The 22,976-nt window shown below is 41.7% G+C and overlaps 1 protein-coding gene across 2 annotated transcripts in view; it reads right to left on the bottom strand.

Moving 5' to 3' along the window:
- DCC (DCC netrin 1 receptor) overlaps positions 1 to 22,976 on the bottom strand; it is a 980,705-nt gene that overhangs the window by 472,508 nt on the left and 485,221 nt on the right. For both annotated transcript variants that reach the window (XM_073619854.1, XM_073619846.1), the window contains exon 5: positions 16,425 to 16,561. In XM_073619854.1, the coding sequence (XP_073475955.1) occupies positions 16,425 to 16,561 (137 nt within the window). The remainder of the gene's footprint in view (positions 1 to 16,424; positions 16,562 to 22,976) is intronic.

The raw sequence follows: 22,976 nt of genomic DNA, 5'->3' as shown, positions 1-22,976 counted from the left end.
TTCTGAGCTCACCTATGGGTGTCACTAACTACTTTGTAGGTTCATATTTCCTTTCCCTTCCATCAATTCCTGGCTTGCCTCCCAGTTTGCTTCCCTATATATACACTTACTCAATGCAGCCCGTGTTGCCTGAGCAGCTTTACCGTTCTCTGAGCTCCCATTTCCTTACTTTTATGTGTATTCTGTGTCTGTCTTCCCATGTACAGACCTCAGCTTTTTTTACCCTCTGTGCTTGCCTGCTCCCTGCCCTGTCTCCAGCTTGTTTCCTGGATTTCCTTCTGTTTCCTGTCGTTGTACTCTGCACACGCTAGTGGTCTCTGTATCCTCAGCTGGGCGTCCCTGGGGGCCATGACCTGGTTCCACCTTGGTGCAAGTCCATGCCCAGCATCAGAGGCCCTGGTGAAGAAGCAGGATGGGGTTTAGACTCCACGGTCTTGGGGAACCCTAAGTTGGCGATTTACAGGGGCTCACTATCGCAGACACCTGACAGCATCATGGGTTAGTTACAAGAACCCAGAAAAGACAGCTACCCCTTTGATGACGTGGCATGGGACCTGTAGGTGAAGAGTGGTGCAGAAGAAGATGACAAGGCTGGGTCTACTGGGCTTCAGAGTATATTTATGCAGCATAGAAAGAAAACAAGAGGTGAAGGGCATGTTAATTGTATTTTCTTGGTGTTTCTTGAGTTAAGCTTTCTTCCTGATTGAACATATCTGGCTTTCCCAGCCTTTTTATTGTAAGTTATGACATGGGAGGTAAGTACTATAATCACATGGCCCAAATCTTTCTACATAAGTCTTGGTCTACACATTTTTTTATCACTCTATTTTATCACTTTTAAATGCGGAAAATATTACAGAAATTAACATATTTATACATAAGTGTAAAGTAATTTTCTTGTTTACAGAACAAAAGATGAGTCTCCCACCTGAAGCACTTATTATATCCAGTTATCCTGTTAACATTATTAAGAATGAATCCATCATATAGATCTCCAGCACATTCCTGCATACACCCGCTGATCTCTGCGCTCACATTGATACTCTGTGATAATTCATCACCATGGTTTTGTTTGTATCAATAGTCTGAACAAAACACAATGCCACCATTTCATTAAATGTCATATTCACTCAATACAAAATGCTAATGATGTCATGGAGAGAAAGCCTGGTCTTCACCGAGATACTGAATCAATGATTTCTTGAAAAGAAGAAAGGCAGGGAAGATAGATTGCTTGGATTGTTTGTAAAGGATCAGTTGATAAATGTTTTTTTTTTTTCTTCATTACACCAATTAAAGGAGTGCTCCGGTCAGGAAAAAAAAAAGTTATTTTAAGTTGCTACTGTTTTTTTTCTCAATTAGAGGGACACTTCACCCAGGGTTAATTAAAGGTCAGCAGCTACAAATAACATAGCTGCTGACTAGTAACAAACAGGCATTGACCAGCCCATGAAGTCCAGAGCTGTCATTCCCAGAGCTAATTCTTTACCCAGCTTCGGATCTCCAGTGCCTCAATCTTGGATATGGCAACTAGCTATGACTTCCTGATGCCACATACTCAGCTACCCCTCCCCCCTACTGTGGTGCTATGAAACTAGTCCTTCAGCCTCCTGGCACACATGTCTCAGGAGGCTGCGGGCAGGAGTAGGCCAAACTTCATCTTCGTCTAAGCAAAGATTGAGGAAGTGGGAGCCTGCTTCTGTCAAAAAAAAGTACCAGCACCCTACAAAAAAAATTCAAGTTTTGGGTTAAGGTCCGCTTAAAAGAGTATGGACAAAGCTTTTTTGGCCATACTTCTCCTATAGATCACAGGAGTGCAGTTCGTTCTGCACACCTGTGATCCGTTTTGAGCTGACAGCGGGCTGAAGGCTGAAAAAATCCCAACCATATGGTCAATTATTTCGACCAGAAGACTGGATTGGCGCCTGACTCCGCCGAGAGCACGAGTCGGCCCCTCCCGCCCCCTCCAGAGCCCAGCGCTCCAGTGAGTGCTGGAGAGGAGAGCAGAGAGCACTGACTGACAGTCACAGCTCTCTGTTCAGAGCGGAGCGGGAGAACTGAGCGATCAGCGGTGTTTGATCACTCAGTTCTCACTACAGAGGTGGCGGAGGGGGGGGGGGGGTCAGATGCAGCATCGTTGTTAAAGTGAGTGTGTTTCTGCATTTGTGAGTGGAATATGTTTTAATAAGGATAAAGCACTGTTTTAGAGTGCCTGAAGCTGGAGAGTGCCTGAAAGGAAGAGTATTGGTTGGAGAGGCAGGAAAAAGGAGAGTACAAATGGAAGGCCAGAGGAGGGATCCCATTGTAAAATTATCGTTTTTACGGTAATAATGATATTTCAATAATTCATACTGATGAGGAAAGTTCCAAGAAAGTCCGTTCAGTTCTCGTGTAAAAACTCATAAATGTATTTAATAAAAATAGCAAAATATTACAAGAACAAAGTATAGATTGTCATTAATAATGTATTATATTCTTAAGATGAAGATTGAATCAGATGTGTGTGTGTGTATGTAGATGTGTAAGAATAGCTGTATCAGATTCCTTCAATGTCTCGTGGTGTCTCGTGTCTGCCAGCAAAACTCTTGTTCAACTCCTTTTACTACTAAATCAAACCCATGAAAATAGCCCCCACCTTCCTAAAAAGGGTTGGTTTGTCTTATAGTTCCACAGACGTCTAATTTCCAGTCTAACGCCAGATGTTGAAATACAACATCATCTCTATGCAAGTCATTCCATGGGTATGGGCAAGACTGCTATGTGTATACAATATACCTTTCCTTTAACTTCTAAATCAAATACTACATATAGCAGTAGGTATATTAATTTAAAATGCAATGTTCTTATTAATATCCTAATCAAGAAATATTGTAATATAAATTACCGTATATACTCGAGTATAAGCCGACCCGAATATAAGCTGAGGTGCCTAATTTTACCACAAAAAACTGGGAAAACTTATTGACTCAAGTATAAGCCTAGGGTGAGAAATGCGCAGCTACTGTAAGTGGAGAAGAGGGTCAACAGTGCCCATTTGCAGCCTCACTGTGCCCATTTGCAGCCATAGGTCCCCCGAACTTCAAACTCGGTAGTTAAGGGTTCCTAGATGCCCCCTAGCTGCAGCCAAAATTTGGGGTCTCTGGACCCAAAAGGTCCCGAAAAGACATTGCTGCAGATGGACACAGTTGACTGACTTTGGGGCTCCGTATCTCGGGACCACTTGGTTCTAGGAACCTCAAATTTGGTGTGCAAACCCAGTGGAACTAGCACTACAGCATATCCAAAGTTGGGGTTCCTAGCACCAAGCGGCCCCAAGACAAGGGGCCCCAAAATCAGTTTGGAAAATGTCAAGCACTTTTCTGCAGCAGAAAATGACATCCATTCATAAATATTAATATTCTAACACCCATCATTAGTGAAGAGATCCATTAACACCTTGGAGATACTAACTAGTCCACTCAAGGGACAAAAGCTGTCTTTGACCCTGCATATTATATAAGACCATCATGGTCTCCAGGTGAGGGCACATCTGGTGGTGATAGCACAGAAAGCTGGATGGCTTATGAGCACACACTGGTTACCAATCATAGAAGGACATAATACAAGACACAATATATATGTTTAAGAGAAATTTAAGGACATTATTTGTTTATTAAATAAATAAATAAATATATATATATATATATATATATATATATATATATATATATATATATATATATATATAATGCCCATGGGATTTTGATATCGGTTGATATTTATGAAGCGTGGCACTACATTGGTTTAAATTAATTAATTCCAAACCACCTATCAGCATGTCTTTGGAGTGTAGAAGGAAACCCACACAGGCAGAACAAGCAAACTGGTTGGGATTTGAATCAACACCCCTAGAGCCGATTGGTGGAAGTGCTAACCACTTAGACACTTAAGGAACTTTACGACTTGAACACAGTTTCCATGCTTACTGGATTGCATTAGTAGCTTTCAGTTGTTGTTTGGAATCATTATTATGAGCAAGTATAATGATTGCCTCCAAATGTTATTATGTCCTGTGGAAACAGTTTCATATCCCATCTTTTGTCAAGAGAACAACAAAGTTCCACAGCTAAAAAAAACCCTTGTAATGCCATATAGAACTAAATTCCAGAACCCAGATAGATAAGGAAAGGATTTGTGAGAGTACATGGACATACTTTATATTCTGTAGGTTTTACATTATCAGTGGTAATACAGTATGTATTACTTTTTTCAAATGGGCTGACTATATTTAAGGTAATTTAGAATGGATTCATTATTTTTTTTTACTTATAATTAAAAAATAAAATGAACTCTCTTAAGCTGCTTTCTAATCAGGAGGAAAGGAAAAGCTTCCTCTTGCCCGCAACAGACTCATGACATCATCTCATTCTGAGAATGGGACTGGAGCTCAAAGAATGCTTTTAAATGATAACAGTAGTGTACTAAACTAACTGAAAGTTCCACTTAAAAAAATCATAAAAACTTATAAGAGAAAAAAAAGATAATTTTACACCCAAAACCAGCATAGTTCCATGTCAATTGAATGACTAAGGCCCCTTGCACACGTGGCTGTTCAGCTGCAGTACTCCCCTTCCAATGTTTTATTGCACCCAGGAGGGACAGGTGCAGTGCCCAGCCCCGCTACAGGCAGCCTGGTATTGGTAAAGTCTATGGCAGGCTAAGGCTGGACGAGGCTGAACACTATACTGAAGGATTTCTGCTTTCCAGACCTTTGCCCCGGACACCGGTACCACTCTGAACAGTATTCAGCCCCCCTCCAGCTGCAACCTGCCGTGCAGTGGGGCTAGATACGGAACCTTCTCTTCCCAGGCACAGGAGGGGTGTACTGTAGCTGGATGGCCCTGTGTGCAAGGGATATAAGAGTTAAATGCTAAAGATACAGGAAGCAGGATTAGGAGTAATAAGATATTGGCAGACTCAGAGTGTGATGGTTGGATTAAATAAATAACAACAGAAGAAAGTTAGGAATTGGGGATGGTGAGCTATGGCCAGGATAGAGAAGAGTAAAGGAAAGCCTGCAGGATGTCATTAGACTCTAAGGCTCTATTCACACCTGGGCGTATCAATTTACTGGCATTTTTTGCAGCCTTTTGAGCTTTTTTAAAGTGTTTTAAGTGCATTACAAACATTTTACAGCTTCAGGCATTTTTGTTTAGCCACTAGAAAGCATTAGCGGGAAAAGAGGGAGAGGAAATTAGGGGTGGAGAGCTGCTATTTGAGCAGAAGATGCTTGTAAAATGGTCAAGTCAGACATTTCTATCGAAGTCTATGGGGACAACAATGCTTGTAATTTGTTAAATAGAAGCTCATGTACTTTTTTGAGCTTTAGGCCTTTTGCTTCAGGAGACAGAACGCTCAGATGTGAACAGGGGCCATTGAAATGAATGGGATTTGGCTTGTTGAGCATTTTAGAGCTACAAGCTTCAAGCAGAACATCGTTCAGATGTGAACGGGGCCTTAAGCTGGCCATAGACAAATCGATTTCCTTTCCTGCAACCACTAACTGTGTTGATGGGGGAATTTCTCCCGTGAAGCCATTGTGTTCTACCAGTGGGGGGGAGACCACAGTGATGATTGCTGGTGGCTATAACAGCCACTAGCAAAAATCGCATTTAAGATCTGACAGTCTGTTTGTACTCAAATTAATCGATCAATCAACTTGGGTACCCTGCCCGTACAAGGTTCGAATCTTACCCAGTTCTTGCTAAATCTGCTGAGCCAAGATTCTAATCATTTAAGGCCAACTTAAGGCTCCTTTTCACGATTAATTGCTTTTCGGAGGTGGTAAAGCTGTGGTTTACAATAATGATGCCTCCTGAATAATTGCTTTTTATCAATCCCAAGGAGGATTTTTTTCAATCCCAAGGGGAAAACACTGATGTCATCATGAGGAGATAAAATTCAGATCACCCTCCTGTTTTCAACACCCCTTGGCCACTTGTGTGAGCCTAACCTAAGGGTAGTGGTTTTCAAAATACAGCCCAGGGGCCAAATGCGTCTTTTTGCTTGCCTTTTTTCGGCCTTTGGGGTATTATTACATCCACTGACACCAGCGATGAGGCACAATTTCTCTTACTGACACCAACAATAGTACACTATTCCTCTCAATGATACCAATGATGGAGCACAATACCCCCTACCGACATCCCAAGGGGAAAACACTGTGCTGAGCATTAGTCATGCATTTGCGGTGCAATTCAATTTACTTCAATGGATGTGCTTGCCGATTGACACTACCTGCCAAACCTGGCATGTCAAGTTAAATTTGCTGCACCACGAAAAACCACAACTGTGGCAATGTAAACTGACCTGAGCCTGTTAATTTGTAAGTATGTTGCATGAAGTGATAAAATGCAGATCAACCTCCTGTTTTCACCACCCCTTTGGCCACTTGTATGAACCTAGCCTAATGCCGCGTACACACGATCGGAATTTCAGCCCGCAAAAGACTGATGAGAGTTTTTCGTCGGAAAATGCGACCGTGTGTATGCTCCATCGATCTTTTGTTGGCGGAATTCCAGCCAGCAAAAGATTGAGAGCATGCTCTCAGTTTTTTGGGCAGGAAAAGATCCTATCCGCAAATGCGATCGTCTGTGGCAATTCTGACGTGCAAAGTTCCTACGCATGCTCGGAAACAATTTGACGCATGCTTGGAAGCATTTAACTTCATTTTCTCTGCTCGTCGTAGTGTTGTACGTCACCGCGTTCTTGACGGTTGTAATTTCAGCGAACTTTTGCGTGACCGTGTGTATGCAAGGCAAACTTGAGCGGAATCCCATCGGAAAAGCCATCATATCTTTTTCCAACGAGAAGTCTGATCGTGTGTTCGTGGCATAAAAGTTTTTGTGCTGCTGAGGAAAATGATGCAGGAGTGCTCCTGAATTTTTAAAACCCAATGCACACAGTCCGACAGATAATCAGGATTGATGAAAAAAGAGACCATTTTCCATAAACATGATGGAACAGGAGAGGTGAATTCTCTGGGGTTAAAAGTCATGTCAGTGCTGGCAGGTTAATGAGCCAGTTAATCTTACAAGTTAGCGATGAGGCCAGCAGACGTTCATGGCAGGTTCAAGACTGTTTCATAAATGTCGGCTGGCTTATCTGTCACGTACCCTTTGAAGTTACCAGGCGAGGTGCCAGCTCTCTTCCCGTTTGTAGAGCGTGGACCTGAACAAACGAGTGTGGGTCAGCTGTCATGTAATGGGCGTTTGGCTGGCCTGCGAGTGAAATGTTGGCCTCGTTCTTGGCCTACTCACCAAATTTTAGAAACCAACCCCGCTAATGAATTGTGACATGAGATCACAGGGACAGCCATCTCTGTGACAGAGAGCCTCATGTACATCTCAAAGCAGAAACGTCTCCTTTTCATAACAGCCATGCAGTGGAACATATATTGTGTATTTGCTATGGTAACAGAATATGAAAAAGCATCTTCAGGAACTCGTATAATGAATAACAGAACATATTCCAATTACAGGCTGAAGTTTAATGGAACGCATCGGAAAAAGTATAAATCTCACTTTGAAAAAGCCTCTTTGACTTGAAGTGAATCTTCAACTTTGTTATTATTGTTGTAATTTTTTTAAAATGGGAGCCAGATAGGGGTTTCTGCATGGAGGATGAAGCCATTAAATACAAAAATAATACTGCGCGTGTGAAAAGATAATTCAGTGTGAAAAAAAGTAGCACCACAAATGTGAGATATTACCACAAAAAACAAGAAACAAAATAATGGTGTGTTGCGCTACAGTGATTGATATTAAAAATACTGAAAACCATAATGGTCAAATGGCAAACTCCATTATTCAACTCCATCAGTTCCATGGTGCAGGCAGCCCGAACACCAGCACCATCACAACCAACAATACACAAGGGTAGTGGTTTCCAAAATACAGCCCAGGGGCCAAATGCGACCCGTTGCTTGATTATTTTCAGACTTTGGGGTATTATTACATCCACTGACACCAGCGATGAGGCACAATTCCTCCTACTGACACCAACAATAGTACACTATTCCTCCCAATGACACCAATGATGGGGCACTATTCATCCCAATGATACCAATGATGGGACACTATTCCTCCCAATGATGGGACACTATTCCTCTGAATGATACCAATGATGGAGCATGATACCTTCTACTGACACCAACAATAGGATGTAATTCCTCCCAATGATACCATTGATGGGGCACAACTTCTTCCAATGACACCAATGATGAGGTAGTATTCCTCCCACTGACAGCAAAAATGGGGCACTATTCCTCCTAATGACACCAACAATAGGGCACTACTCCTCCCACTGACACCAATGATGACACATTGTTTGCTGCCACTGACACCAGAACGTTTTCTATTCCCACTGGCCACAGTAGGGCCCTCCTAATGTCTGAGGGACAGTAAACCTGCCCTTCATTTAGAAAATTTGGAGACCCCTTCCCTAAAGCAGCAGACACAGCATCACTTGTTGCCATGGTGTGGGCAGCCGGCCTGCCCACACCATGGCAACACATGATGCTGATCAAGGATAGGCAGCATGCATGGCCACCAGGATTCAGGAGAAAACAAAAGTCTGATTCTCCCAGACCTCCTACAGCTCATGCCCTCTGCCATGCTGCTGGAGCCAAAAAGTAGGATTGTAAAATGAAGAGGGGACTGTGTGATTGGGGTCCTCTTAGTTGGGGGGGGCTGTGTCAGTTGGGGGGCATCTGTTCTATTGGGGGGGGGGGTTGTGATTTCAGGACTCTCATGTGATCAGAAAGCTCTATTCCTCTTGGCTTCCTCTTCAATTGCAGTGCCACTGCGGAATAGTACCACTTGAGGTGGAGAAAGTAGACAGCACCTGCCTACAAATGGCATAGGTAATAGAACAAAAAGGGCACACAGGAGGGTTTATATACACTTTAAGCATTTAGTATGTTTTTGAATAGGGGGGGGGGGGGGCTACACAAACATAGGGAGTATGTACAAAGTTCACACAGTCAACCCTGTGGAGGGGAAAAAAAACTCAGGACTTCAGCTTTGCAGTTCTACCAAACTGTAACCTGACAAGAGAAAGTAACACTGCATCATGTACACCCTCCATCCTCAGCAAAAAAAAAAGTCGGCCATGTGTGTAGAAGTAAAATTGAAACAGTCTGTTGTTTTCCTACTAAATGATGTGTACACAAATTTCTTCTGTAGGGACCTGGAACATTAACAATTTAGCAGAAAGTTAAACTGATTTACTACCTTTGGCGTAAAACAGGAAAAAACATCTGTTACAGGATTTACAGTTAGATAGTTCATCAGGATTATGTCTCGTAGAGGCTTCACATCACCAAACTTTTTTTTATTTTGGCATTGATGATTTACAACATGTCACAGCAATGTGTTAGGGAACTTTATGTGCCAAGGTTTGTGCCAAAATGGTTAATGACCCATCAGTCATCATCGGTCAGTAGAAATATTGACGTCACTACTCGAGATAAGTGGAGTGATTTTGCGGTAATTTATTTAGCTGCAAACTTACTTTTCAAGCATCTAACTTTAGTCAAAATTAGCCTTAAATGTCACTGTGCCGACTGCTTAGGCAAAATTTGCTTTGAACCACAAAAAAGGAAAAACACATGGCTTTGTTTTTTTTTTTAGCAAAGCCATGCGATCAATATGTACATTCTGGCCTGGTGATCATGTGACACTGCATATAAGCAAAGGATTTGGGGTTAAGGTTAATGCTCTGGTTAGCATTAAGGTTAGTGGTAGGGTTCCCCAATTCGTCCGTATTAAATGTCATGTTTCCAGCTAATGAGAAACCATTTATTGGCAAAAGATTAGGTTCCGCATTTCATCAAGTCAACTACTTAGGCAAAATTTCCTTAAAGTGGAGTTCCACCCACTTTTACAACTCTTCAGCATCCCTCACTAAACTGTGCACTGTAAACGAATTGGATATTTTTAAATTTTTTTTCTCAGCACTTACTGTATATCTGCTGTATTCATTTTTCACTTCCTCCTCCCTGGCCGTGGCCCATCGCACCATTTCCTGTTTGCAATGCCTTCTGGGAAGGGGCGGCAACTTCCTCTGACACTGCCGTTGCTATGGAAACCTGACCTGAAATCTACTACACTGCTTGTGCTGCACTGAGCATGTGCGAGATCTGCAAGGATGAGATCCAGGAAGAAATACAGTCTGGCTTCAGATGCCCACACTTAAGATGGCCACGGCCTGCTGTAAGTTTATAAAATAACAAACTACTGCTATAAACGAACAAAACAGACCTTAGTTTACAGACTAACTTTACTAGAATACATTAAGCTTGTGTATTATAGGGGTATTTTTATTTAAAAAGTATAATTTCGGCTGGAACACCACTTTAAAAACCTTTTTTTCTCGGAGAATAGGTGCAAGAACTCCCCCCTTCTGAGTCACCCCTTTGCCTCCACCTGCTACCCACCTCTGGAGCATCGTCCCTTGGTTCTACCCTCTACCCACTTTCCACCTACAACAACATACCACACCCAGCAATAAAAGATCCACCCCAGCAACATTCGACCCCCCCCCCCCCCCCCCAATAGCAACAACAGCGCTTTATTTTATTTTCTATCCTATCTCTTTTTTTCTAATCTATTTTTTTCTATTCTCTTTTTTTTTCTATTCTTTTATTTTTGATTCTGTTCTGTCTTACTCTACTTTATTTATTTTATTTTCTATTCCATTCTTTTCTATCCTATTACATTCTTTTCTATTCTATTCCTTTATTTGCCAGTAGTTTATATTTTCATTATTTTTTTTATTACATTTTTTTACAATTTTTTTACAAAATCAGTTAGAGGGGCTTTGGTGAAATATCAGGGGTCTAAACAGAGGGAATCTTCACCACATGGGGCAATTAGGGTATGTCCAGGCAAATCACACCTATGATCTCACCGTACAACAAACTACAGTGAATGCCTGTTATTTAAATTGCAGCTCTTTGAAAAACTCTGGAAAGGGCAGAGAGCCAGATATGGAAAGGATAAGGATTTAGTCAGATCCTGTCTATCATCTCATTGCTAGCTGCAATGGTGTGAAAGCAGAGAATATTCTTGGTCATTTTAGAAGCACAGCAGCTGCAGTGGAAACCACAAAATGCATTTTTAATTATTTTAAATGATAAAAAAGCGTGACTATTATGCTGTTTGTATCAATTTGTAAAGTAACTGATGTTTTCCCTTATATAAGTACTCTTGTGATTGCAGCCCAAAGCCCACCTTCATTCTAAATAGCCATCTGACAATGAATTTTGTTGTCTTAGTCACCATGTTTTTTTGTTTTTTTCTTGCGGCTCCTTTAAGTGCGCACTCTAGTGGAATTTCTGCGTTAGTCTAGGTGTTGTTAAAAATGCATCAATTCTACTTCCAGGAATCTGCCCAGTTTATGGCTGAGGTTCCCCAGAGTGTGATTTCACCTTGCTCTGTCAGCAGACGTTCATTGATCTGACCTCTGATGCTCAGACCCCTGCAGGTCGCTTCCTCTCCTCCGCTACACAGATACATTTTCATAACTCATTGAGTGACTGCTCGGCCATGTGTCACCTTCCCAAACAGCTGAGAGGATGAAACCACAGAGCAGTGCTCGCTAATACCTGCATTACCAACCACTTATGGGCCAAGCTGGTCTTCCTTGTACGTTAAACATTATTCCAAGCAACGGCATGCTAATGGATGATGGCGGATTTGATATAATAGAAGTCTCATTCCCCCCAATGGGCCAATTATCTCTCCAATTTATAAGATGGAGCCAAGTCTTCTACGCCTTTCATTAAAAAAACTGTCTCTTTAGAGCGGAACAAAAAGAAGAACTGCATGTTTCCACAGGCTGAAGAAAATAACAGAGGATGTTCTGTATGGCATGACTGCAATGTCCGCACTCATACTGCAACCTCTGGAGTTTACTGGAAGAAATGGCATGCCATATCCTGGGGTGGATGAAGGACAGAGCGGAAGGAGAAGAGTGGAAGAGTGAAGAGAGGTGTCTAGAAAAAGACATATGACAGCAGAAAGGAAGAATTGATGGGAGGAAGAAAGGAAACGTGGAGGGAAGTAGAATACAGGAATGAAGAAACAGAGGAGGGAGAAAAGAAGGTTTAGAGTGAGAGAAGGAGAAAGGTATGAAGGATCAAAGGAAGGAGGAAGACAGGAAGGATGGGACAAAGTAAGGAGAGAGAAAGGAAGGAATGGTGGAGGGTAGGGGGATGTGAGGGAGGGAGGGGGAAAAGAAGTACAGAAATAGAGGTGGGAGGGAGAAAAGAAAAAAGAAGTAGGATAGAATAAGGAAAGAAGCTACAGAAGGAGGAAAGAAAGATGAGAGGAAGAAAGGAATGATGGAAGAGAGGGGAAGAAAGGAAGTAAGTATGGAAGAGAGGAAGGAGAAGGAAAAGAAGGAGAAATGAGAGGACTGTGAAGGAAATGAAGATTGGAGGAGAGGAGGGAGAAGGAAAATACATATGGAAGAGAGGATGGTGAAGGAAAGAAAGGACAAATGAGAGGAAGGTAAAGAAAAGAAAAGACTGAAGAGAGGAGGGAGAAGGATAGGAGGAATGGAAGAGAGGAAGGTGAATAATAATAAAGGATGGAAGAGAGGAAGGAGAATGAAAGGAAAAATGGAAGAGAGGCAGTAGAAGGAATGAAAGAGAGGAAGGTGAACAAAAGGAAGGATGGATGAGAGGAGAGAGAGGAAAATAGAGGATGGAAGAGAGGAAGGTGAACAAAAGGAAGGATGGATGAGAGGAGAGAGAGGAAAATAGAGGATGGAAGAGAGGAAGGTGAACAAAAGGAAGGATGGATGAGAGTAGGGAGAGGAAAATAAAGGATGGAATAGAGAAAGGTGAACAAAAGGAAGGATGGAACAGAGGAGGGAGAAGGAAAAGAAGGATGGAAGAGAAGAAGGTGTAGGAAAGGAAAAATGGAAGAGAGGAGGTAGAAGCAAAAGAAGGATTGAAGAGAGGAGGCAGACGGAAGGAAAGGGCTGATGAGATGAAGGTGAGGGAAAGGAAGGATGGAAGAGATGAAGGTGAATTAGAAAGAAAGGATAGAAGAGAGGACAAAGAAGGAAAAGAAGGATGGAAGCGAGGAAGGTGAATTAAAAAGAATGGATGGAAGAAAGGATGAAGAGGGACAAGAAGTTGCAGGACAGGAAGGATGGAAGAGATGAAGGAGAAGAAAGGATAGAAGAGAGGACAGAGAGGAAAAAAGAAGGACTGACGAGAGGAAGGTGAAGGAAAGGAGGAATGTAAGAAAGGAGGGCGAAGGACAATAGGCAGGAAAGAGAGGAAGGTGAAGGAAACAAAGAATAGAAGAGAGGCAGAAGAGAGAAAGAAAGGTTGGAAGTTAGGACTGAGAGGGAAAACGAGGACAGATGAGAGGAGGGAGAAAGAAAGACAGAAAGAAAAGAGAGAAAGAAAGAGAGAAAGAAAGAGAGAGAGAGAGAAAGAAAGAGAGAAAGAAAGAAAGAGAGAGAGAGAGAAAGAAAGAGAGAGAGAGAGAGAGAGAGAGAGAGAAAAAGAAAGAAAGAAAGAAAGAAAGAAAGAAAGAAAGAAAGAAAGAAAGAAAGAAAGAAAGAAAGAAAGAAAGAAAGAAAGAAAGAAAAGAAAGAAAGAAAGAAAGAAAGAAAGAAAGAAAGAAAGAAAGAAAGAAAGAAGGAAGTTGGTGACATTAACTCATAGATCTTACTGCATAATCAGTGCAGGTAAAATCAGAGTAAACTCTGAAATAAACAAGAACAGTGAGTAAAAAGTCCGTGATTGTTCCACTGTCATGCATCATCAGCCATCTACGTACACCGGAGAAGAGAGTGCGTTATGTTTTTAGGCTGTATAGCTGACTTCAGTCCAAATAGAATGGTCTTTTTTTATTTTAAAAAAGGGAAAAAGTTGCTGCATCCATGTCCTTTACTTGTAAATATAACGGGATTGGATTCTGCTTTCCTCTGATTATGGAATTGTGTTCAGGAACAATAGATAGAAGATAGAGTATCATTCTCCCTTTTTATTTGTTTATAGACGATTCCTAAGATCCATTTCTTCTGATTTACCAGCTTTTGTGACTCATGTATCGCTGTATCTTACTGACAATTACGTTTTTGAGTCACATAACTATTTTTCTTTTGGTTACAAAAATACTTTGGGAAAATGTTGTATAATTAGGCTCCTTACATAACTGACAAGAAGATAAGCTCTGAATGTATTGTATGAACGTTAAGGGGACTGAATAAGAAAGATATTTGTGCCAAGGTCTACACAGGCATAAGCTGTGCTTACAAAAAAAGAAAAGAAAAGACGTCAGTTACCACTTTTTAAGACGTATCTAAACCTTAGAAAAAAATGTAATGTATTGCAGCTTACCAGTCAACAGGTATTTTTCTGTACTCCCAGATAATGTACTTAGCCTGAAAAAGAAAATGAATGCAGCAACCACATCTAAGAACTGGGAAACTGCAATATATTTTTCTTCTTGGGCTTAGGTATGCTTTAAAGGAAACCCACCAGGACAGAACTAAGGTAGCTGCCATTGCCTACTCCTTTTTGAAGGTGCAATCTCCATAGGCATCATACTCATCCCTGCTCACTGCCTGGTGAATTACTGACCCCGTACAAAAATGTGAAAATCGTCTGCACTGGCCGCATGCTTGTTTCAAGGCAGTAACCTAGAGAGTTGTGAAAAAATAAAAAGAATGCCAGTCCTGTGCAGTAACTTCCACTTTGAATAACAAGTCAACAATGTCAGGTACTATTTTTGTGTTCTTACGTTTTTTTTTTAATGACCTCACCACAGCTTTGCACTAGAAACTGAAAAAATGGCCTGGTGCTAAGGTGATATTACAAGTTATAACTAAAGTAATTACACCTCAAGCAAAGAGTCAAGTGTACAGTTCAAATACATACACTATATTGTCAAAAGTATTGGCACGCCTGCCCTTACACGCACATGAACTTTAATGGCATCCCAGTCTTAATCTGTAGGATTCAGTATTGACTTGGCCCACCCTTTGCAGCTATAACAACTTCAACTCTTCTGTGAAGGCTGTCCACAAGGTTTAGGAGTGTGTCTATGGGAATGTTTGACCATTCTTCCAGAAGCGCATTTGTGAGTCAGGCACTGATGTTGGAGGAGAAGGCCTGGCTCACAGTCTCCGTTCTAATATAATCTCATAGGTGTTCTATCGGGTTGAGGTCAGGACTCTGTGCAGGCCAGTCAAGTTTCTCCACCCCAAACGTGCTCATCCATGTCTTTATGGACCTTGCTTTGTGGACTGGTGCTCAGCCATGTTGGAACAGGAAGGGACCATCCCCAAACTGTTCCCACAAAGTTGGGAGCATGAAATTGTCCAAAATGTCTTGGTATGCTGACGCCTTAAGAGTTCCCTTCACTGGAACTCAGGAGCAAAGCCCAACCCCTGAAAAACAACCCCACACCATAATCCACCCTCCAACAAATGATTTGGACCAGTGCACAAAGCAAGGTCCATAAAGGCATGGATGATCGAGTTTGGGGTGGAGGAACTTCACTGGCCTGCATAGAGTCTTAACTTCAACCCAGTAGAACACCTTTGGGATGAATTAGAGCAGAGAATGTGAGCCAGGCCTTCTCGTCCAAGATCAGTGCCTGACCTCACAAATGCACTTCTAGAAAAATGGTCAAACATTCACAAAGACACACTCCTAAACTTTGTGGACAGTGTTCCCAGAAGAAATGAAGCTGTTGTAGCTGCAAAGGGTGGGCCAACTCAATATTGAACATTACGGACTAAGACTGGGATGCCATTAAAGTTCAAGTGCGTGCAAAGGCAGGTGTCCCAATACTTTTCACAATATAGTGTATATGTGAATTCTACCAGCAAAGACATTTGTAGTTATTTTCAGTCAGTCTATCAGGCAGCACAACCAGGTTGTGGACCTCATCTTTCTCTACTGCAGTTCAGCAATACTACTTGATCCAGGGCACACCTTATCCAGCATAGTAAAAATGTCATTACGTCACTACCATGAAAACTCAAGTACTTGCCAAGCGCCGGCAACCTTAGTCATAAATTTCCTGCGCAACCCCATTAGTTGCAGAAATAACTGAGTACATCCTGGAATATAAATTTTTACAGAAGTATTGCAAATAGCACCCAAAAAACCTAATCACAGCCCAAGCTCACAAGCAGCTGCAATAATAGCACTGTATGTGCAATTAAACATTTTATTATTGCTGAGATGCAGAAAAAGCAAGGGGGGGGGGTGGAGCAAGATTCACGGTTATTACTTCTTGCTACATGAGCTACATCACAGCAAGTCGCATGTAGCCATTAACTGCATTTTAAATAATAATTAAACCTTCTGTAGTATTTGGAGATTATTGAAATCAGCATGTAGTGCTTACCCAGGACGCTCAGTTCTGCCGCGGCGGTGCTGTTCTCATTCTTGTAGAGGACCACACAAGTGTATGTCCCCGCATCGTCTTCTGTTACGTTGGAAATCAGCAGATTGCTGCTTCCCAGCAGTGAGTATTTCCTTGTCCTGAAATAATAAATGAAAAAAAAATGTATCAGAGAAGCAATGGGGTTCTCACTGGTTGTTGTGTAAGGTAAAACCAATAATAAGGCTTAAAGTGTATGAAAACCAAAATCTGTCTTTAGGTTTGGCTTGACCCCTCACAGTAACCATTTTTCTTAAAGCCGAACTCAAGGATTTTTACGTTCAAAAAAGTTTATTGAAGTTTTACAAAGCCAGAAAAGAAATCAAGAAAAATCAACACATGAAATAGCCAACATAGTACATCAAGTACTAACTAAACAGTAGGCAAAAATCGCATACTGGAAGCCATCATGTTTCTCACAGTAGAGGGCACAGTACTTGATAAATAGGCTGACGTTAACAGCTAGGCAAACCTAAATCCAGAAAAACATAGAGAAGAAAAGAAAGAAGGCCTCAGACAGGAGACCTGAAGAAGAGAGAGAAAAGAAAAGAAGAAGCACAGGAAGACATGAGACCTAGGACGAACAAAAGATCAAGGCAGCCTACAATCACAGTTGAGCAGAAGGCAGTGGCACCTTCGTATAAGTTGCTCAAGGTTCCCACCAGTAGTTTATTTAGGTTTTGTTCTGCCCTGGGCCTGACTAAACTCGTGCACCCCCTGATTTAACCTGTTCCCGACCGGCGCACGCCGATGTACGTCGGCAGAATGGCACAGCTGGGCAAATGGGCGTACCTGTACGTCCCTTTGAATTTGCCGCCGTGCCATCGCGTGCGTGCTGGCCAGGAGCTCCATGAGTGGGATCCCGGGTCTCGCGGACGCGATGTCCGCAGGGATACCCGCGATCGTCTCACGGAGAGGAAGAACAGGGAGATGCTAATGTAAACAAGCATTTCCCTGTTCTGCCTAATGACACTGATCTCTGCTCCCTGTAATCGGGAGCGGTGATCAGTGATGTGTCACCGCTAGCCCATCCCCCCCCCTACAGTTAGAACACATCCCTAGGACACACTTAACCTCTGCAGTGCCCCTTCACTGCCAGTCACATTTACACAGTAATCAATGCAATTTTAATCGCACTGATCGCTGTATAAAGGTGAACGGTCCCAAAATCGCGCCAAAATTGTCCGACGTGTCCGCCATAATGTCACAGTCACGATAAAAATCGATGATCGCCGCCATTACTAGTAAAAAAAAAATATTAATAAAAATGTATTAATTTAATTTAATATTAATTTATTATTTTACCAAAAATATGTAGAAGACTACATATCGGCCTAAACTGAGGAAAAAAAATGCTTTTTTATATATTTTTGGGGGATAATTATTATAGCAAAAAGCAAAAAATATTGCGTTTTTTCCAAAGTTGACGCTCCTTTTTTGTTTATAGCGCAAAAAATTAAAACCACAGAGGTGATCACATACCACCAAAAGAAAGCTCTATTTGTGGGTAAAAAAAAAAAAAAAACTTCAATTTTGTTTGGGAGCCACGTCGCACGAGCAATTGTCAGTTAAATCGACGCAGTGCTGAATTGCAAAAAGTGCTCTGGTATTTGGCCAGCAAAATGGTCCGGGGCTTTTATGGTTAAATATGACCCACCCCTTCCTGTCAAGGTCACACCCCCTGCTGTTTAAGACCCTCCCTGAAATTTTCAAGTGGGGACACTAGTACTGAGGACCTGGGGCGGGGCAAAGGATTCCCTTAATTTGCATAGATTTCCTCTCCCTTCCTGTTTGGCTATGGGGCAGGAAGTGAAGGGAAATCTCTGCACTGGGACAGGGATGGTAAAAAATAAACTGACAGGGGTTATAACCCTCCCTTACTCTATCCAAAATGGAAAAAAAAAAGTGTTGCCTATAGTTCTACTTTAAGCACAAATTTCTGATAATTTTATGGAGAGGAATAAGAAGAGATAACCATGCCAATGGTGCAGCAGAAAACAGCACAGTGAGGAAGGTTTGTGGTCCAGGATGAGAGGACAGTCAAAATTAGAACCGGAAGCAGTGAGGGCGCTTTATGGGGGGCGCTAGACTAATTTGCCTCTCAGCCCCGTCCGCCCCATAGGACTGGTGCTACACTATCAGGGTAGCGCAAGCCGGCGGGGACTCTTTCCGTGTTGCCCCCCTGCAAAGTGCTGCCTTAGGCCTGGGCACTTGTTGGCCTAGGCCAGGACACAGCATTGGTTCCCACATTTGGTCAAGCAACGCTTGTGAACTAACACCAGGATTTAAAAAAAAATAACCCCCACCCCCCAATGCAAGGGTTAAATGCTTGCTAAGTCTATGGGTAGAAATAAGCTGTAATATTTCCTTAACCACAGCAGCCCCGGAAGGATTTACCCCCTTAATGACCAGGCCATTTTTATTTTAGCGATACGGCACTGCCTCGCTTTAACTGACAATTGCGCGGTCATGCGGCGCTGTACACAAACAAAATTGATGTCCTTTTTTTCCCCACAAATAGAGCTTTCATTTGGTGGTATTTAATCACCTCTGCGTTTTTTATTTTTTGCGCTATAAACAAAAAAAAGTGACAATTTAAAAAAAAATATATATATATTTTTTACTTTCCGCTAGAATACATATCCAAAAAAAATAAATACTTGATACTTTTGTGATTTAACATTGCAGTCTACAGTACGGCACTCACCCATTAAAATGAATGTGTTTTGACTTATCCTGCGACTTTATGTGTTGCAGTGTGAACAGGGGCTTAATAAAGGGCCCCACAACAGGAATAAATATCCCTGAGATCAATGCAAAGGGCCCTGGGCTCAGAGACCAGAGGAAAGGGCCCCGGCGGTCAGGGGAACCCTTCATGGTTTCTTGCACCGGGGCCTCCGAAGGTTCTAGTTACGCCTTTGGGAGGGCAAAATGTGATCCACAGGTCACAGATTTTGCAGATTTCCCTGTGGGTATTTGTGAGAATGCTGTTCAACTGTTTAATCTTTTTTATTTTTCATTAAAAGGTGAACCTGACCTTTAAGAGGCCAGTGGTAAACGATAAGTAATAACAGAGCATAGCTTAAAAAAACATAAAACACAACCTATAACATAGAATAACAGACTATAACATATAATCAGAATACAAACAAAGCATAAAAAAAATAACAGCGAAAATTGCTTTTGATTACAAATACGCTCTAAAGGCCAAGCAAATAAAATCTGTTGGAAGAGGTTTCACCCTCCTTGGTTGTTTTGTGTGTTTATACGAGAGCACGGCTCATTCCTTATGACGGTGTTTATTGGATTGTTCGGTGTTGGTAGGTTACGGAACGCTCTTTGCCTCCGTGTCCTATAATTTGCCCCCTCCACAGCCAGTCAGGTGGATGACGCTTGTGGAGAAGCACAGCCGTTTGCTCAGATGGAACAATACATTACAATCAGAATTAATGACATCTTGAGATGCAGGTGACACTTGTAATCTATTGCACATTGCGCCGTACTGCCATTACACAAAGCTGAATTTTCTCAGGATTTGTAGTGATTGAAAAAGAATACTCAGGAATTCAGCAGACTTCTGGCAATAATGGGAATGTCTGAACAGACAAAAAAGGGATAGAGCTAAACAAACTGTACAAATGTTTTTTACAGAATTTTGAGAATTCCACCTTTTTGCAAAAAAAAAAATAAATAAAATAAAAATACATAAATATATATATATATATATATATATATATATATATATATATATATATATATATATATATATATATATATATATATATATATAATATATATATATATATATATATATATATAAATACAGTATCTCACAAAAGTGAGTACACCCCTCGCATTTTTATAAATATTTTCTTCTATCTTTTCATGTGACAACACTGAAGAAATGACACTGCTACAATGTAAAGTAGTGAGTGTACAGCTTGTATAACAGTGTAAATTTGCTGTCCCCTCAAAATAACTCAACACACAGCCATTAATGTCTAAATCGCTGGCAACAAAAGTGAGTACACCCCTAAGTGAAAATGTCCAAATTGGGCCCAATTAGCCATTTTCCCTCCCCGGTGTCATGTGACTCGTTAGTGTTACAAGGTCTCAGGTGTGAATGGGGAGCAGGTGTGTTCAATTTGGTTTTATCGCTCTCACTCTCTCATACTGGTCATTGGAAGTTCAACATGGCACCTCATGGCAAAGAACACTCTGAGGATCTGAAAAAAAGAATTATTTGCTCTACATAAAGATGGCCTAGGCTATAAGAAGATTGCCAAGACCCTGAAAGTGAGCTACAGCACGGTAGCCAAGATCATACAGTGGTTTAACAGGACAGGTACTACTCAGAACACTCAGCAGTCAACAAAAGCTGTTGAGTGCACGTGCTCAGCGTCATATCCAGAGGTTGTCTTTGGGAAATAGACGTATGAGTGCTGCCAGCATTGCTGCAGAGGTTGAAGGGGTGGGGGGTCAGCCTGTCAGTGCTCAGACCATACGCCGCACACTGCATCAAATTGATCTGCATGGCTGTCGTCCCAGAAGGAATCCTCTTCTAAAGATGATGCACAAGAAAGCCAGACAAGTTTGCTAAAGACAAGCAGACTAAGGACATGGATTACTGGAACAATATCCTGTGGTCTGATAAGATAAACGTATTTGGTTCAGATGGTGTCAAGCGTGTGTGGTGGCAACCAGGTGAGGAGTACAAAGACAAGTGTGTCTTGCCTACAGTCAAGTATGGTGGGGGAGTGTCATGGTTTGGGGCTGCATGAGTCCTGCCAGCACTCGGGAGCTACAGTTCATTGAGGGAACCATGAATGCCAACATGTACTGTGACATACTGAAGCAGAGCATGATCCCCTCCCTTCAAAGACTGGTTCGCAGGGCTGAATTCCAACATGATAACGACCCCAAACACATCTCTAAGATGACCACTGCCTTGCTAAAGAAGCTGAGGGTAAGGGTGATGGACTGGCCAAGCATGTCTCTGGACCTAAACTCTATTGAGCATCTGTGGGGCATCCTCAAACAGAAGGTGGAGGAGCGCAAGGTCTCTAACATCCACCAGCTCCGTCATGTCGTCATGGAGGAGTGGAAGAAGACTCCAGTGGCAACCTGTAAAGCTCTGGTGAACTCCATGCCCAAGAGGGTTAAGGCAGTGCTGGAAAATAATGGTGGCCACACAAAATATTGACACTTTGAGCCAATTTGAACATTTTCACTTAGGGGTGTACTCACTTTTGTTGCCAGCGGTTTAAACATTATTGGCTGTGTGTTGAGTTATTTTGAGGGGACAGCAAATTTACACTGTTATACAAGCTGTACACTCACTACTTTACATTGTAGAAAAGTGTCATTTCTTCAGTGTTGTCACATGAAAAGATATAATAAAATATTTACAAAAATGTAAGGGGTGTACTCACTTTTGTGAGATATTGTATATATATATATATTCATAAAAATTGCACCTTTATAGCAAAAAGCAAAACTGTATTTGATATTTTAGGCATTTGAGCACAGGGAATAGTCTACAGGAGCCTGCGCATTGCACCAATGGTCCACTGATTGTGGTTGCAATGCTCTGGATCCTACAGACTTTTCCTCCAGCCCATGTTTTATGTTGCATTAGGCTGTTGTAGTGTGACCCAGTATATTAACCACTTGCCTCAGGAAGGTTTTACCTCCTTCATGACCAGAGCATTTTTTGCTATTTGCTATTTTTATTTGCTCTAATGAATATTTGAAAGTGGATCCTGAAGAATTCCTTTTCTCGGGAGAAACGTGTCAATCCGACCCACAAACCTCCTGGGTTCTATAACCATGTGGATTCCTGTACTGTAAGTCGATGTACAAAACATAAAAAAATGTTTTAGATGATTTGTATTTTCTTGTTTTTAAGATTTTGTATATTTTAAGATTTTGTATGTCACCGCATTAAGAAGCTATAGGGGGCACGCGCGCACTCACAGCGCGACGCCGGAGCCAATGTGCGTGGCCGGGGGCCATGATGTCCACCAGCCACTCGCGATTGCTCCTCAGAGAGCCAGAACGGGGATCTGTCATTGTAAACAGACAGATCCCGTTCTGACAGGGGAGTGATCAGGAACAGCGATCTCTCTCCTCCTAGTCAGTACACTGCCCCCACAGTTAGACACACCTCCCAATTAACCCTTTGATTGCCTCCTAGTGTTAACCCCTTCCCTGCCAGTGTAATTTATGCAGTAATCAGTGCATTTTTATTGCACTGATTGCTGTATAAAAGTCACTGGTCCCAAAAAAGTGTCAAAAGTGTCTGATCTGTCCGCTGCAATGTCGCAGTCTCGCTATAACTTTTGCGCAAACATATCAGCCTAAACTGATGAAGAAATTTGTTTTTTTGTTTTTTTTTTTTTTTTACTTATTATAGCAAAAAGTAAAAAAATATTGTTTTTTTTCCTAAATTGTCGGTCTTTTTTTGTTAATAGCACAAATAATAAAAAATGCAGAGGTGATCAAATATCCCCAAAA

Source organism: Aquarana catesbeiana, linkage group LG01, assembly GCF_042186555.1.
Source record: "Aquarana catesbeiana isolate 2022-GZ linkage group LG01, ASM4218655v1, whole genome shotgun sequence".
In the NCBI taxonomy this organism is placed as follows: domain Eukaryota; kingdom Metazoa; phylum Chordata; class Amphibia; order Anura; family Ranidae; genus Aquarana; species Aquarana catesbeiana.
Note: the sequence above shows the minus strand (reverse complement) of the source record. Positions and strands in the feature narration are given on the sequence as shown.